Raw genomic sequence first — 14,452 nt, 5'->3', positions numbered from 1 at the left:
TTTTTTTTTTTTTTTTTTTTTTTGCTATTTAGTTTTAGGCATTCCATATTTATTTTGAATAGTAACCTTTTACTAAGTAAAGTTTGTAAATATAGTAATTTCTCAGCTGAGATCAGGAGCCTGCCAGAATGGAGATGGCCAGATGTACAAATGTTCAGATTTGAGTGGAAGAAAGAGACACCATCTCGCTGAGCTTAGGAACACAGCTCACAGTTCTACCAGGGCCCAAGTTTAGTTTACTAGACTTAGTTTATCCAGCAATGGTGCTGCCTCGGTCAAAGAGGTACCCTGTTGTTTCCTGTATGTGGGCAGGGAAGCTATAAGGGTGGTGAAGTTACACATGGGCTGGGCTGGGAGCATATTTAGGGGCAGGGAGGGGTCAAGGTGACAGCTGAGCCGGGGAGGTTCCTCTTGTCCAGGTCACTCATCCACACACATGTAGTTATTGAACACCTCTGGGTGAGCCGCGTGTCCCGGAGAGGCCCGACAGGGACCTGCGCTTGCTCTTGGAGCGGACCATGGGTCTGAGGTAGACCGAAAGTAATCGAATAGACAAACAAGCACTTAGTTGAACATGAACATGGGAATGAACTGCCATGGAGTTCCGAGGGCTGATGGGAGAGGCCAGTGGGCATGGCGGTCAGCGACAAACTGAGCTTGGGGGCACCTGAAGGGGCCCCAAAGCCATGGAGAGCACTGCTCTGACCGAGGGGCATCAGGCAAAGTCGTTGTCACAGTTTAGGCTGGTTTGGAGGCCCCGGGCCGGGAGTGCGGAGCAAAATCCAGCTCCCCACCTACCAGACGCAGGCCTTGAGATGCGTCAGGAGCCCTCTCTAGGCCTCCGCCTTCCCTTGTGAGGGCAACAGGACCTCGCATCTGTGGGAATTGTACTGAAGATTTAGTAGCAGCTGCCCTGAGCTGCTCTGCACAGGCTGGGAGAGCAGTGGTTTAGTGTTGTACTCTGGGTTCTTCCAGGCAGCAGAGCCCTCAGGCCTAGGAGGGGGCCCTGGGCTGGGCATGGGAGGATGGAGTTTGGGTTCCAGCTGGGGACTCTGAGCCCTCTTTTTGTGTGAGGTTGCCCTTTTTTTTTTGTTTTTATACCCCACTCACAGCCCTGGGGATTGGACATAGGGCTTTTGCACTGAGCTAGCTACATTTCTGGTCTTTAAAAATTTCTATTTTGAGACAGGATTTCCCTAAGTCACTAAGTTGCCCAAGGTGGGCTCAAACTTTCGATCCTTCTATCTCAGCCTCCCAGAAGCTATCCTTTAATCAGAGTGTGAAAGAGGTGAATCTGAGTTTTGCCATCCTAGGCAAGTTGGCAGAAGGTGACAGGCTAGTCTACAGCTTCCTGGAATAAGAGTGGATGCTCCATGTCCCTTCTCCTGTGTCCCACTAGAAACCGTAATGGTGGGATCCTGAGTTGAGAGGTTGAGGTTCGCCTGGGAGCCTGACAGGACTCAGGGCCATGGGAATGTGATGTCTGTCCAGGGAGGGCTGGGCCCTGCCCCCAGCATCCTCCCCGCCAGCCTGTGACTGGCCTTCTGCGCCAAGTCAGAACCTCTGCTGATGGCCGTGAGCTCCCTAGGAAACCATGCGGGTCTGGGCAGCTCGGGGTTCAGCTCTGGGGAGCCCTCTCAGAGGAGGGGCAGAGGGAGGCTGCTGTGGAGGTGTTCACACATTACTCACTCCTGATCCCTTTTCCACTTCCTAGATTTTTGAGTTCTCCAGTAAAGCAATTTATTCTCACTGTTGAGACAGAGGGTAGGAAAATCCAGAGCATGAACACCTAAGAGGCCAATGTCAAATAGCACCAAGGGAGCCCAGGCGAAGGCTGGGCAAGAAGCTTCTTGTCCCTGAGATCCAGGTAGACTTTAGACGCCATTGGCCTCCAAATGCAGCACTGTCTGGCAGACTCAGCCCTCAGATAACATAGTTTCCATTTTTGGATAGGGAGCCAGGGCTCAGGAGGGGATGGGACTTGCCCGAGGTCACACTGTCGCTGGACACTGGACTCCATGGCCTCCTGTGGTGGCCGAAAGGAAGGTGTGATAAGAACTGAGATGGACTTCAGACTGGAAGTGGAGCGGGAGGGGGAAGATGTTTAAGCCCAAACCTGACTTCTAAATCCTTCATTTAGTTGGGGGAGATTTAGCCCCATTTTACAGAGAAGGAAACGGAGGTGGCTCAGAGAGTTTCATTTGCCAAGTCCAGGCACTAGCAAGAGGCAGGACAGGGATGCAAACCCAGGTTTGCCAGATACCAACTCACTGCTGTTTCCTTTATGCTGGGCCATTGAGCAGGTGTGGAGACTGAGGTTCAAGAGTGGCCGTGTCCCTCTCTTCTCCTTTGTGCCTCCTTCTAGGAAAATGAGGACCCTAAGGCAGTACCATCCCCTCCCTGTCAGTCTTCTACCCAGAAACTGGTTCTAGGTGACCTTCAGGGGTCAAAGTCATTCGCTCTCCCTTTGTGTGCCTGGGTCCTTACAGGAAGAAGCTGCCTTCACAGGATGATGAGGCTGAAGAGCTCAAGGTGCTGTCACCAGCCGAGTCCCCAGTGGTCACCTGGTCGGACCCTACCACCCCTCAGGAGGCTGCGTGAGTGATGCTGCCTCTGCGGCCTCAGAGTTGGAATGCTGGGTGGGGTTGGATGGATGAGGGGACATGTGGCAGTGCGGATGTTTTCAGAACTCCACATGAAGCCAGCCTTGCTAGGGGCTTAGGAGTGGTACAACAGGACCGGGTCTCCTCCCAGGCTGCTCTTGGGTGGCAGAGGAGTCCTGCAAACTCTGCAGAATGGGAGTAGGCCATGGGCCCAGCTGTGTCCATGGCCAGCAGTGCTCAAGGCAGAGGTCCCTCTGTAGATGATCTGGCACTTGACAGTGGCCCTGTAGAGGTCAGTGGGTCAAGGAAGGACACGAGTGTCTCCGGTGGGTTCCACCCCAAGGAGCTTGTGAAAATACAGCTTTCCAGGCTCCACCCAGCTCTCCTGGGCCAGACCCTCAGATGGTGGCCCTGGGGAACCCACATCTTCCAAAGCTCCCTGGGCGATTCTGATGCAGCTGCTGTGTAGAACAGTGTTTAGAGATCACGATGACAGCACTGGGAGCTGGTCTCTGACAGCTAATTGTCCCAAAGGCTGGGCCAAGGGGAGATATTTTCCTAAAAGATTTTAAATTCCTGGTTGATGCTGAGTCTCCCAGCCATGGTGTCAGCCTGGAGCCCTGTCACACTCCTTGTCACATCCCCGGGGTTAGCCACAGGTGACATTAGGCTTGTCTATCTCCTTCTAGTCTTTTATAAAAAATCCATAACTTCATGCAATTCATGTACTTTATGCTTAACTGTTATAGAAAATTCAGAAAATATAAGAAGTAGGAAAAATCTCAAACCTCACCTGTAGTCCATCTATCTGCTTTGTACAGTGCACTCACATTTTATGTTGTAGGGTAGGGATGGGGTTAGGACTTCGCATCAGAAAATATGATAAGAATTAGATAGAATAAAAGTTATCCTTGAAAAAGCATAAGTAGGTCAACATGGAGACCCAGGCAATAGCTTGATAGGCAACATATAACAAATAAGCTCCAGAGATTTCAGCAGCTGAAGGAAAAGAAGATACCTCCTATGTCCTAGTCATGACACTGGTTGCACATTTTATGTCTGCGGAAAGCTCTGTAACGTAGTAATGTGAATGTAGTCATTTAGGGATCTAGGTGATGATGACTCAGCCCACTTCTCCATGTGGCTTCCTCATCCCACTGGTCACCGCTAGAAAGGAAGAGCTCCAGGCCTGTCTTCAGCAAGGAGGCCCTAAGTTGCACGTCTCCTATCTACTCATTTCTGGTTGTGAGAGCGCACACGACCATGCCTGGGAGTGTGATCTCTGGCTGGGTGGCTACATCCCAGTCCCTGCTCACAATGGGAGAGAAAAGGATGTGGGCGTGCAGCTCAGTCTCCACCAGCCCACGTACCACCTGTTATTCAGAACTCCACCTGGGTTGTCTCCAGCCTGGTATCCTGGGTTGAGTGCTAGGAGAGTAGGGGATTGGAGTTTCTGTGCTTTGAGTAGTCACAGTGCAGCCACTCAGGGGAAAACCTGCCCTATACCCACCCCAGCTCCCTAGGGCACAGGCCCCGCACTGGAGGAAAGTCAGCAGACCTATTCATTCTTTCTGTCTCTGTCTCGTTTCCTGGCAGTGCATAAACTTTACTTTCTCGAAGTTAAACAGATCTATAATGTGTCTATACTGCTTTTTCCACTAGCTGTTTCCTGAGTTCCTCTCTCTGTTCTGCCCAGAAATATATCTCCTATGATTCACGGTGGGACTAACAGCCCAATTTTACTGAACTCTGAACTGAATTCCATGAGTTTCCCCCTGAATTGCAAATGGAACAAACATTTTTTCAGAACTGCCCATGTGAATCAGAAGGGACATAGTATGCTTTCTAAATGCTGGGCCAGAGCTCCTGGGTGTTATTGCCAGACTGAATTTTCTCCTAGAAGATAATAAAGCGCATCTGACGTTTCTGATGTCAGAAGGAAGCAGGGGCAGGACTTACCTCCTGTAGGCTCTGCTAGAAGGTGAGATATAGCAGCTGCCCAGCTCTGCCTGGGTGCTGGGTCCCCTTCCGCTCAGTCACTCAGCCTCGGGGGTGTTCCTACAGTGACCAGGACCGCGCAGCCTCCACGGCCAGCCAGAACAGCGCCATCATCAATGACCGGCTCCAGGAGCTGGTGAAACTCTTCAAGGAGCGGACAGAGAAGGTGAAGGAGAAGCTCATCGACCCTGATGTTACCTCTGACGAGGATAGTCCTAAGCCCTGTGAGTCTGGGGCTGAAGGTGGCCCACCTGGCGGGGGAAGGGTGGTGGAGCCCCAAAGCCCCTTCCCAGCTAACAGTGAGGACAGGGGTGGCCCAAGGAAGTGGTTGGATTCCCATCAGAGGGAGCAAAGGGGTCCAAACAGAGACACAAGCAGGTGCCGGGCTGGCAAGAGCCTGCACTGCTTTCTTCACATGGAGCTCATGGTAGGTGTGGAATAAAATGAAGCCCCTGAGTTCTGGCTCCAGGGCCGGCAGTTAGGCTCTCAGGCCTGGGTCACATGGTCACCAGTGACATCCTGCAGCCCCAGCCAAGAAAGCCCCTGAGCCAGCCCCAGTCTCGAAGCCCACTGAGGTGGAGCAGGCGGAGGAGGAACACTACTGCGACATGCTCTGTTGCAAGTTCAAGCGCCGGCCCTGGAAGAAGTACCAGTTCCCTCAGAGCATCGACCCCCTGACCAGTGAGTCTGGGACTGGTGTTCTCTGTGCAGGGTGGAGGGCTGGGCAGTGGGCAGTGGGAGAGGGTTGGCTTCGGTGGTGGGTGAGAGACCGTGGCTATCTTACACTTCAAAAGGATTCTGCACTTCCTCATCTCTTCAAACAAACAAACAATAACAGCAGGAACAGGAACATACGGTCGCACGCAGTGATGAGGCAGCTGAGGCGCAGAGAGATTACCCAGCCTAGAGACAGCAGAGACCCAGGACTCCAGAGCTGTGGCCAAGCCTTCTTTCTACTTGGGCCACCATGGCTCCTTCCCAGAGCCCGCGATGAGTGGACGACTGTGGTGTGTGTGTGGGGTTCTTCCAGTGTCTAGTGTGAACCTCTCTTGCTTCCCTTCAAGCCTACTCCACAGTCCTCAGGAGTCACAGCACTTCACACGTGCACAGTGCCTCCCTGCCTCCCTCTGCACATTTCCCCAAGACTTTGAGAAGAGCATGGCAGTTTCCACAGAGGGACTTTCTCAAGGCTACCCAGGAAGTCCTCTAGGGGGCAGCGCTCCAACCCTGGTGTCCACTGAGTTTCTAAAATGACCATATGACCTACTGTAGCCAATCATCCATCCTTCCTTCCTTCCACCCACCTTCCTGTCTGTCCTCCACACATTATTTACTGTTCTGTTTTTATAAGGCAGGAAATACATTGCTAGAAAATTTTCAAAAAGAAGGAAAGCACCCACTCATCTCATCTACTCCAGAGGCTGAGGCAGGATGATGAAAAGTTCAAGGGCAAATTAATGAGACCGCAAGTTAGTGAGACTCTATTTCCAAATTTTAAAAAGGGGTGGGGAAGTAGCTGAGAAAAGAAGGCAGGCAGGCAGGCAAGCAAAAGTGCTTGCTACTTAGTTAGACATTAACAATGCCACCCTCAGCCAGGTGTCCAGATGTGGTGGTACACGTCTGCGATCCCAGCACTCAAAAGGCTGAGGCAGGAGGATTGCTGTGAGTTTGAGGCCAGTCTAGACTACATAGTGAGTTCAAGGACAGCCTGAACTACATAAAGAAAGGCTGTCTCAAAAAACTAAAAGCAAAATAATAATAATGATAACACCACCATATCCTCTCCTCAGACTACTCTGGTTTATAAAGGCCTAGTAGTGATTTGTTTTTAAAGCAAAGAAAGTTTCAAACATATACGCGCGCACGTGCACACACACAGAGTTACAACAGTACCACATGTAGGGAAAGTGCAGACAAGCATCCAGGTGAAAGTCCCACTTGGCCACTGCCCCGCCTCGTTCCTCTCCGCTCTGGCGCCAGCTGGTCCACCCCTCCCTCCTGCAGATCTCATGTACATCCTGTGGCTGTTCTTCGTGGTGCTGGCCTGGAACTGGAACTGCTGGCTGATTCCCGTGCGCTGGGCTTTCCCCTACCAGACGCCCAGCAACATCCACCTGTGGCTGCTGATGGACTACCTGTGCGACCTCGTCTACATCCTGGACATCACCGTCTTCCAGATCCGACTGCAGTTCGTCAGAGGCGGGGACATCATTGTGAGTCACAGGCAGGTGGAAGGGGGAGCATGGCAGGGCTCACACCCGGCGCTTCAGGGGACGATCCCTGCTGCTATGACAGATGACAAAAGAAGCAAACAACGAAATCTCAGGGGCAGCTGCCGCCCGTGTTCAGTGGCCTGGTTGCTTACTTCACATGCCTTTGATAAGTTCAAATTAGGCACATCGATATCGTTCATATGGTTTCTAGACCACCTGATGAGGGAAAGATGGAGAAGTGGTCCAGTGAATGGGCTTTAGGGAAGGTGGGCCTGGCTGGATCACCTCTCTGAGGCTCAGTGTCTCGTCTGTAAAATCGGTTTGGTTCTAGTTCCTACCAGGTAGCAGTGGTGTGAGGATCGGTTGACATGATGCATGCAGCATGCTTGGCTCATAACTGCTGGTAATCACTGTATCCCGGGGCTCCTGAAAAGGGTATGATGATCTCTGTTGCTCGGGCCACTGTGACTCCATGCCCTGAGTCAGGCTCCACTTACCAGGGAGGAAACCAAGACCCTGACTGTGACTTATCAAAAGCAGCTGGCATAGTTCCCATCCTCCCTGAGCAAGCCACTCTCTGAAATTCCACTGAGGGCTGAGGATGGAGCTCAGGGGTAGAGCACTTGTACAGGGGCATGAGAGCTGGCGTTAGGTCCCCAGGGTGGCAAAGCAAAAAGCATTCCACATTGGCAGCACAGGCTCTACTTTGTGCAGACAAGTTGAGGTTTTGCTTCTGAAATGACTTTGAAGAGCTAGAGGTGGTGGTGTATCCCTGTAATATCAGCATTCAGGAGGCTGAGGCCGGAGGATGGTAATATGTTGTCTCAAAAACAAGACAAAAGGGCCATGGATTGAGCTCAGTGGTTCCACTGCCTGCCTTGCAAGTGCAAGGTCCCAAGTTCAATTCCCCATACCAAAAAACAAAACAAACGAAAGACAAAACGTGAATTACTTAGAGGAAAGAATTCTCTTCCTGGGTCTGATCAGAGCAGTTGCGCGCGCTTGATGAGTTAAATTGCATGTGGTCCCAGGAAGACTTACACGCTAGAGTGTGAGCCTCAGGGCCCTCGCTTTCCATCCAACCAACCAGGATCTAGCTGGTGACCCTGGACAGGGCCCAGCCCGCTGGGCTTCAGTCACCTGAGGGACTTTCACGGGAGCTCAGCGAGCCCACTCTGGCTCCACTGCTGGGGGCTACTCTGACAGGAAAGGGCAGGGGTTCTTTGGGGAATTCCACAGTGCCTTCCCACCAGTCAGGGCTTAAGCTCTAACACCGTCTCCCTGTCACCATTCCATCTTCTTCCAGACACATAAGAAGGATATGCGAAATAACTACCTGAAGTCTCGCCGATTTAAGGTGTGTGCTGGGATGAGAGGTGTAGTGGCTGGGGGGTCCCAGGAGCTGAGTGCTTGGGGACCCACGTGGCACAGTACCTGCCATCTGGAGGGATGCCGGGGAGAGCTCCTGTGGATGTAAACCACAGGCTCATCCCTGAGAACAATGTGGTCTGGGCAGTCCTCAAAGACGACCTTTCTGGGTCTGCTCCCTTCTCCTCCCTCTGGGGGGCACAGTGGCCATTGTCATGGCAATAGAGCTGCCATTGGAGTGGACAAGGTGGCCCTGGAAGCCACGTGGGCTTCTTGGTGGGCACCTCCTTGCCTCAAGCGTGAGGCCTTCATGGACATTCTGACCTCCCCTGTCCCTGGAAGGTGGGGCCCCAGCCCTCAACCACGCTCAGCCTTGTGGTTATGTGTTTGATACACCGTGCGGTCCCCTTGTGGTTCCAGATGGATGTGGTCTGCCTCCTCCCCTTGGATTTCCTCTACTTGAAATTCGGCATGAACCCCCTCCTCCGCCTGCCCCGCTGTTTAAAGGTAAGACTGGCAGCTCCTCCATGCCACCTTCGAGTCCTCCAGAGCAGCTGGGGAAAGGGAGGTATCTGCAAGGGGTGGCCCAGGGGCCCTGCTCAAACTCCAAGCCCCTCTTAGTGGAAAAGGATTCCAATGGCTCATGCATCTGTGGCACATCTGCTAGGTGCGGAGCAAGGGGCTTTTCAAGTGCAGCTCCAAACCCCGGGAGGTGAGCGTTGTTACCACGTCCTGCAAATGAGGGGCCTGGGGTGCAGGCAGGCTCAGCAGCTTGTCCCAGTCACACGGAGAGGAAGGAGTAGAGTCTCGATCTGTCTCCACTTGAAGCTCCCAGTAGCTACAGAGATGCTTGAGGGGGCTTCTGCTCTGTGACGGTCTCGCCCTAAAAGATGGGCAGATTGGCATTAGCCAAGGTCGCAGGATCAAGGAAGTGCCAAGGAGGGGTGTGAGTGCACAGCCCACTACGGGAGTGGTCACTGGCCAGTGCTTGGTGTCACCCCAACGTTTATTCTGCCTTTCCTGGGGTGGAGCAGGCTCCCAGGGAGGGTCTGCCAGGCACAGTGTGCACTGGAGCCTTTGCTGTCCTTTCATGAGCTCAGGGTAGACAGCCCCAAAGGGATTTTGTTGGCCAGCTGGTTAAACTCATCTTTCTCCTTACATGATGTCTGGTGCTTTTGTTTTGATTTGTTCTGTTTTGGGTTGTTGTTTTTTTGTTTGAGACAGGGTCTCACTGTGCAGTTCAGGCTGGCCTTGAACTCACTATGTAGCCCCAGCTGGCCTCAAACTCACAGTGATCCTCCTGTCTCAGCCTCCTGAGTGCTGGGATTACAGGGGTGTGCCACATACCTGGCTGAAGTCTGGTGCTTTTATCAAAAATCAGCAAGTGAGGGAATTTATAAAAAAAGTGGTAAACACAATAGGAGAAATAGGGCAGAGAATGCTAGAAAAAACTACAGGTGCCCAGATGAAAAGCAAGCACATCTGGCTGGAACTGAGCACAGAAGCTACCAGGAGGAAGAGGAAAACTGAGCAGCACCATTCTCCTCTGATGCACGCCAGCCTCCAGGGGGGCTGCAGAAGCTGCTTTAGAGCCAAGCATCAGAGTGAGAAAGGTTAGGCCCACAGTTAGGCCCACAGACAAGACTGATCCCAGATGTGAAAGTGAGATGCCTCATGGGGGGTTGGTGTGTGTGGGCAAAACTCACCGGTTTAACATCTGGCACAACTTGGAGGATGCAACCCTTTGAGCCTCAGGTGAGGGGACCAAGCCTGTAGTCTTTCTGCATCCAGTGTGAACTCTGGATGGGTGTTAGAATAAACACTTGGATGATGGCTAACACATCCCTTCGGACAGTGGTGGCCAACCTGTGGCACATGTAAGGCAGTGGGCTGTTTGCATCACTGAAAGCTCTAAAAGGTTCGCCATCACTCCCTTAGGGAATCTTCATTGTTTTCAAATATCAACAACTCAATGCAGACCAAGCTCTAGAGAGGGTATAGCATAAGGCAAACTGCAGGCAGCATTGAGTCTGATCTGGGTTCAAAGGTTGACTCGGTTCTCTGTGTGGGCTTCAGAAAAGTTACTAGACTTGCCTGAGTGTTAGTTTTCTCTCTGACAAAGGACGATGACAGCGATTGGGCTGTAGCTCACTGGTGGGTGCTTGCCTACCATGCAAGATCCCCAGCCCTGGAAAAAAGATAATACACACCTCATAGGTAAATAAGGAATAAGATAGGTATAAGAGGTGCCAATCATACAGGAGCTCAATAAAGAAGAGTAGTTATCATTATACTTTTATTACTGCACATAGCCTTTGAAGGACTTAAGTGGGTGTTATTAACTATATCATTATAAAATTCTATTCTTTATGAATAAACATTCAAAATAGGGCTCCTAACCTGGGATGCATGTTATGTACGTCCAAAAGTTTCATGATAGGATTCAGAAGGTCTGGGTGTCCCCAAGAAATAATAAGCAAAGGCTAAGAACAGATTATACGTAATGTCGTGAAGACGGGCCAAGGCTGTCATCAGATTCCTAAATGGGGTGTCCAGCCCCTCCCTGCCCAAGGGCTAAGTACCCTTGGTTTGAACACTCGCTGTTCATCTCCTCCCCCTTCCAGGAGGAAGGGCCTCGGCCTCAGCACCTGGGGAGGACAGGGAGGTGAAGGCAGGGTGCCCCTGAGACAGCAGCTGTCCCTGATGCCTTCCTCTTTCTCCCAGTACATGGCCTTCTTCGAGTTTAACAACCGCCTGGAAGCCATCCTCAGCAAAGCCTACGTTTACAGGTGAGACACCCATGTACACATGTTTTGTGCTCATACACACATGCTCACATGTGCACAGCATGCGAGTGTACACACACAGGACGAGGCACTCTCTACTCATTTCTGCCCCTTTTACCTCCCCCTCCTCCATTTCCCATTGTCTGCGGAAGCCGGAAGCCCGGAGCTGGGCTTCTTCCTGGCTCCACCCATCCTCTGAAGAGATGTTTGTTCTTCGGAGAATCAAGAGTGTCCTATTCCCCCTAATTGTGACAGGTTGACAGGAGAGGTTCACTAGTATTTTGAGGTCAGTGCAGGGAACTGAAGCCCTCACCCTAGCTCCAATGGAAGGGAGCATTTATGAGAACATGGGGCTTCTTACAGACACCCAATGTGGGGCACAAGATCAGTCAGGCTGCACTAGGGGAGCACAGCTCCCAGCAGCTCTGCACCTCTCTCGTGGGGTGCATAGCTTCATTGTCACTTCTCTGCACGCCCTGTTCCCTGCCTGCTCTTCCCATGGCCACACATTTCTCCTCTGGCCCCACTGCCACCCTAGAATTCATCTGAGCAGGTAGTTCTGCCGCCCTGGCCAATTCCAGCCCCAAGGTCCTGACTGAGTGCCACCATCCCTAACTGGCACAGCTTTAAAGAACATTCCATGGGGCCAGCCCAGCTGCTGCTGCTTCCGACTGGCCGGGTGTCTACCCCTCTGAGCATCACAGCTGGATCGTGCGGCCCCACTGGGGGAAACTCTGAGGTGGGGTTGAGGGCAGGTGAGGACTGGCTGCTTCCCTGCAGTCCTGGCCCTGGAGAAGATGTCATCCCCACCCTCTCATGTCTGTGTCCGTGCTCCTTCCTCTGCAGGGTCATCAGGACCACAGCCTACCTGCTGTACAGCTTGCACCTGAACTCATGTCTCTACTACTGGGCGTCAGCCTTTCAGGGCATCGGCTCCACTCACTGGGTTTACGATGGTGTGGGAAATGGGTGAGCTCCCTTCCTCCCATACCTGGGTGATGGTCTTACTCTTTATACTTCATAGCATAAAGACTCCTGGCCAGAAGTCTACCATGTTGCCAAGGCTACCTTGCTCCTAAGGAATCACTGATATGACAAGGTTCAACAGCTCAGTCTCCATGTCTTCCTGAGCACCTGCTGTGTGCTGGGCAGAGGGTAGAGATACAAATGAGACTTGCTGGAAAGATCCTTTCAACAAAGCCAGGCATGGTGGCACACACTTGTAATTCCAGCACTCGGGAGGCCAAGGCAGGAGTATCGCTGTGAGTTTGAGGTCAGCCTATGCTACGTAGTAAGTTCAAGGCCAGCCTGAACTGCATAGTGAGACTTTTTTTAAAAAAACAAACAAACAAACAAAAAAACGAAAAGCAAAAACCAAGATCCTCTCAGCATCCTAAAGTCCTGTAGGGTTGGCAAATACAGAGAGCAGATGCATACACTCTGCCAGCCCAGGGGCAAGGCCAATGGAAAAGGGGCCCGAGCGTGCTTCTCTGCACTGCTCCCCCGGCAGGGCCAGTCATGGAGGAACTGGCAAACCAGAGGGACCTACTCGCCATTCCCACAGATGAGACATCATACAGTGGTGACAATAACAACCACAACAGCAATGAGCCTTGCAGAACGCTTATTACTATTAATATGTACCAGCCCCATCAAAACACTTAACATAGTAATAACAGTCACATGATAGCTATTGCTACTCTTCCCATATGACAGAGGAAGTGACAGATGTGAACCCTCAAGATCACACAGTTTATAGTTACAGAGCTGGGACCCAAGCAGTGTGGTTACAGAGCCTTGACTGCTGAACGGTCTACCTCAGGGAAAAAGAGTAGTGCCTGGTGCCTGGGGGGGTGTGTGTGTGAGGGCAATGGGAATGGGTGTAGCCAATTTCACCAAAAGTTAAGCTAGTTAGCCTTGGTCTTGGCTTTGAGAGATGGAAAAAAGGGACAGAGAACCAAGGGAAGGAATCACATGAAGAGAGGTGAAAAGTTTTTACTGGGCAGGGTGGGGAATGCCTGTAATCTCAGCTACTCGGGATGCTAACCAGGAAGATCCCAAGTTCGAGGCCAGCCTGGGCAACTTGGAGAGATCCTGTCTCTAAATAAAATAAAAGGAACTGGGTATCTCACTTAGTGGTAGAGCTCTTGCCTAGCACATACATGAGGCCCTGGGTTCTATCCATAGCCCTGCAAAAACAAAACACAACAAAATGATGAAATTAAATTTAAAAGTGGAATGGTAGAAAATTGCAAGATAACAGAGTCAAGGATTGAGAGCCCAGTATGGCTGAAGGCGATGGGACCTGTGGAAGTTTCTAGAAACATAGGCAGAGACAGGTTGCCAAACAGCTTCCTCAAGGAATTCAGACCCTGCTCTCCAGAGCTGGGTGTCCACAAGGGACCACACAGCACTTGGTACACAGCTGTTGAGGGCAAGTTGTGCTGCTGGTGTAAGACCCACATAGGATCCGGAAGACAGGATGAACGTCAACTGTGTATTAATGGGTATTATTCCTGTTTAAAATCCTCCCCTGCGAATTTGGAGCTAAATTCTGAGACTATGTTGGCTTTTCTAAGGAGATTTTCATGGCTTTCCTTTGATTCTCAAAGGGGTTTGTGCCCTGGCAAGCTAAGGACCCATTCCCTGGGAAGGGATGGCAAGCAGGAAGAGGACGTGGTCATCCACCAGGTTTCAGAGGTCTCTGGCTCTGGGACATGGAGGGAGGTCCCCACAGAGCCATAGCAGGAAGACACAAGACTTTGGGGAGGTCTCTAGGATGTGCCATGCTGATGAAAGATTACTCTAATGATGGAACTCATAGGGGGAGCCAGAGCTTTGTGGACATCACTCCTATGTCCTCTCTCTGTTGGTGGCCCAGCCACCTGAATCGTGGTGCCCCAGCTTCCCAGCCCAGGGGCCTGGAGGTTTAGGGGCTGCTCAGTCCCTAGGAGGGCTGCTTGGTGCGCCCTCTGGTGTCCAGGTCTGGTATGATGGGGCCTTGACTGGGCAGGTTTGTGTTGTCCTGAGATTTCCAGGCAACAAACAGGACAAGGAGGTGCCCTGAAGCCCAAAGCCACATTCAGTCAGAAGCACAGCCACCCTCTAATTCTCCAGCAACCTCTGCTTCCTCCTACCAGCACTCGGCACACTCCTCTAGGCTCAGCCTGGAGGTGTGGACCAGTGTAGGGGATCTTGCTGCTTTGTGATGATTAGACAAGCCCAGGGCATTTCCTGTGCCATTTACCACACAGCAGGACCCCCCAGCACCCATTCCTCCCTTCGCCATCAATCATGAGCCTGGGTTGGGGAACAGCCAGCACCTTGGTTCTAGTCCCAGCTCTGGAACCTGCAAGCTGGTGACCATGGGGGTTCCCTTTCCCTTGGTGTGGTGCTCAGTTTCATTACCTAGAAAATGGATGACGAGGAGGAAGGGACAGAGATGATGTCACTCAAGATACAGGTATCTCCCAGGGGCCACAGG

The 14,452-nt window shown here is 51.8% G+C and overlaps 1 protein-coding gene across 1 annotated transcript in view; it reads left to right on the top strand.

Moving 5' to 3' along the window:
• The window catches only part of Cngb1 (cyclic nucleotide gated channel subunit beta 1), a 69,767-nt gene that overhangs the window by 38,671 nt on the left and 16,644 nt on the right, over positions 1-14,452 (top strand). Inside the window, 8 exon segments of the mRNA XM_010617236.3 lie at positions 2,490-2,597; positions 4,668-4,825; positions 5,127-5,282; positions 6,606-6,814; positions 8,121-8,171; positions 8,603-8,689; positions 10,907-10,971; positions 11,815-11,937. Coding sequence (XP_010615538.3) covers positions 2,490-2,597; positions 4,668-4,825; positions 5,127-5,282; positions 6,606-6,814; positions 8,121-8,171; positions 8,603-8,689; positions 10,907-10,971; positions 11,815-11,937 — 957 coding nt within the window.

The sequence above is a fragment of the Fukomys damarensis genome, unplaced genomic scaffold, assembly GCF_012274545.1.
Source record: "Fukomys damarensis isolate Sample0158 unplaced genomic scaffold, DMR_v1.0_HiC HiC_scaffold_32, whole genome shotgun sequence".
Taxonomy (NCBI): domain Eukaryota; kingdom Metazoa; phylum Chordata; class Mammalia; order Rodentia; family Bathyergidae; genus Fukomys; species Fukomys damarensis.
The sequence above is the reverse complement of the archived record's forward strand: the minus strand, read 5'-3'. Positions and strand labels throughout refer to the sequence as shown.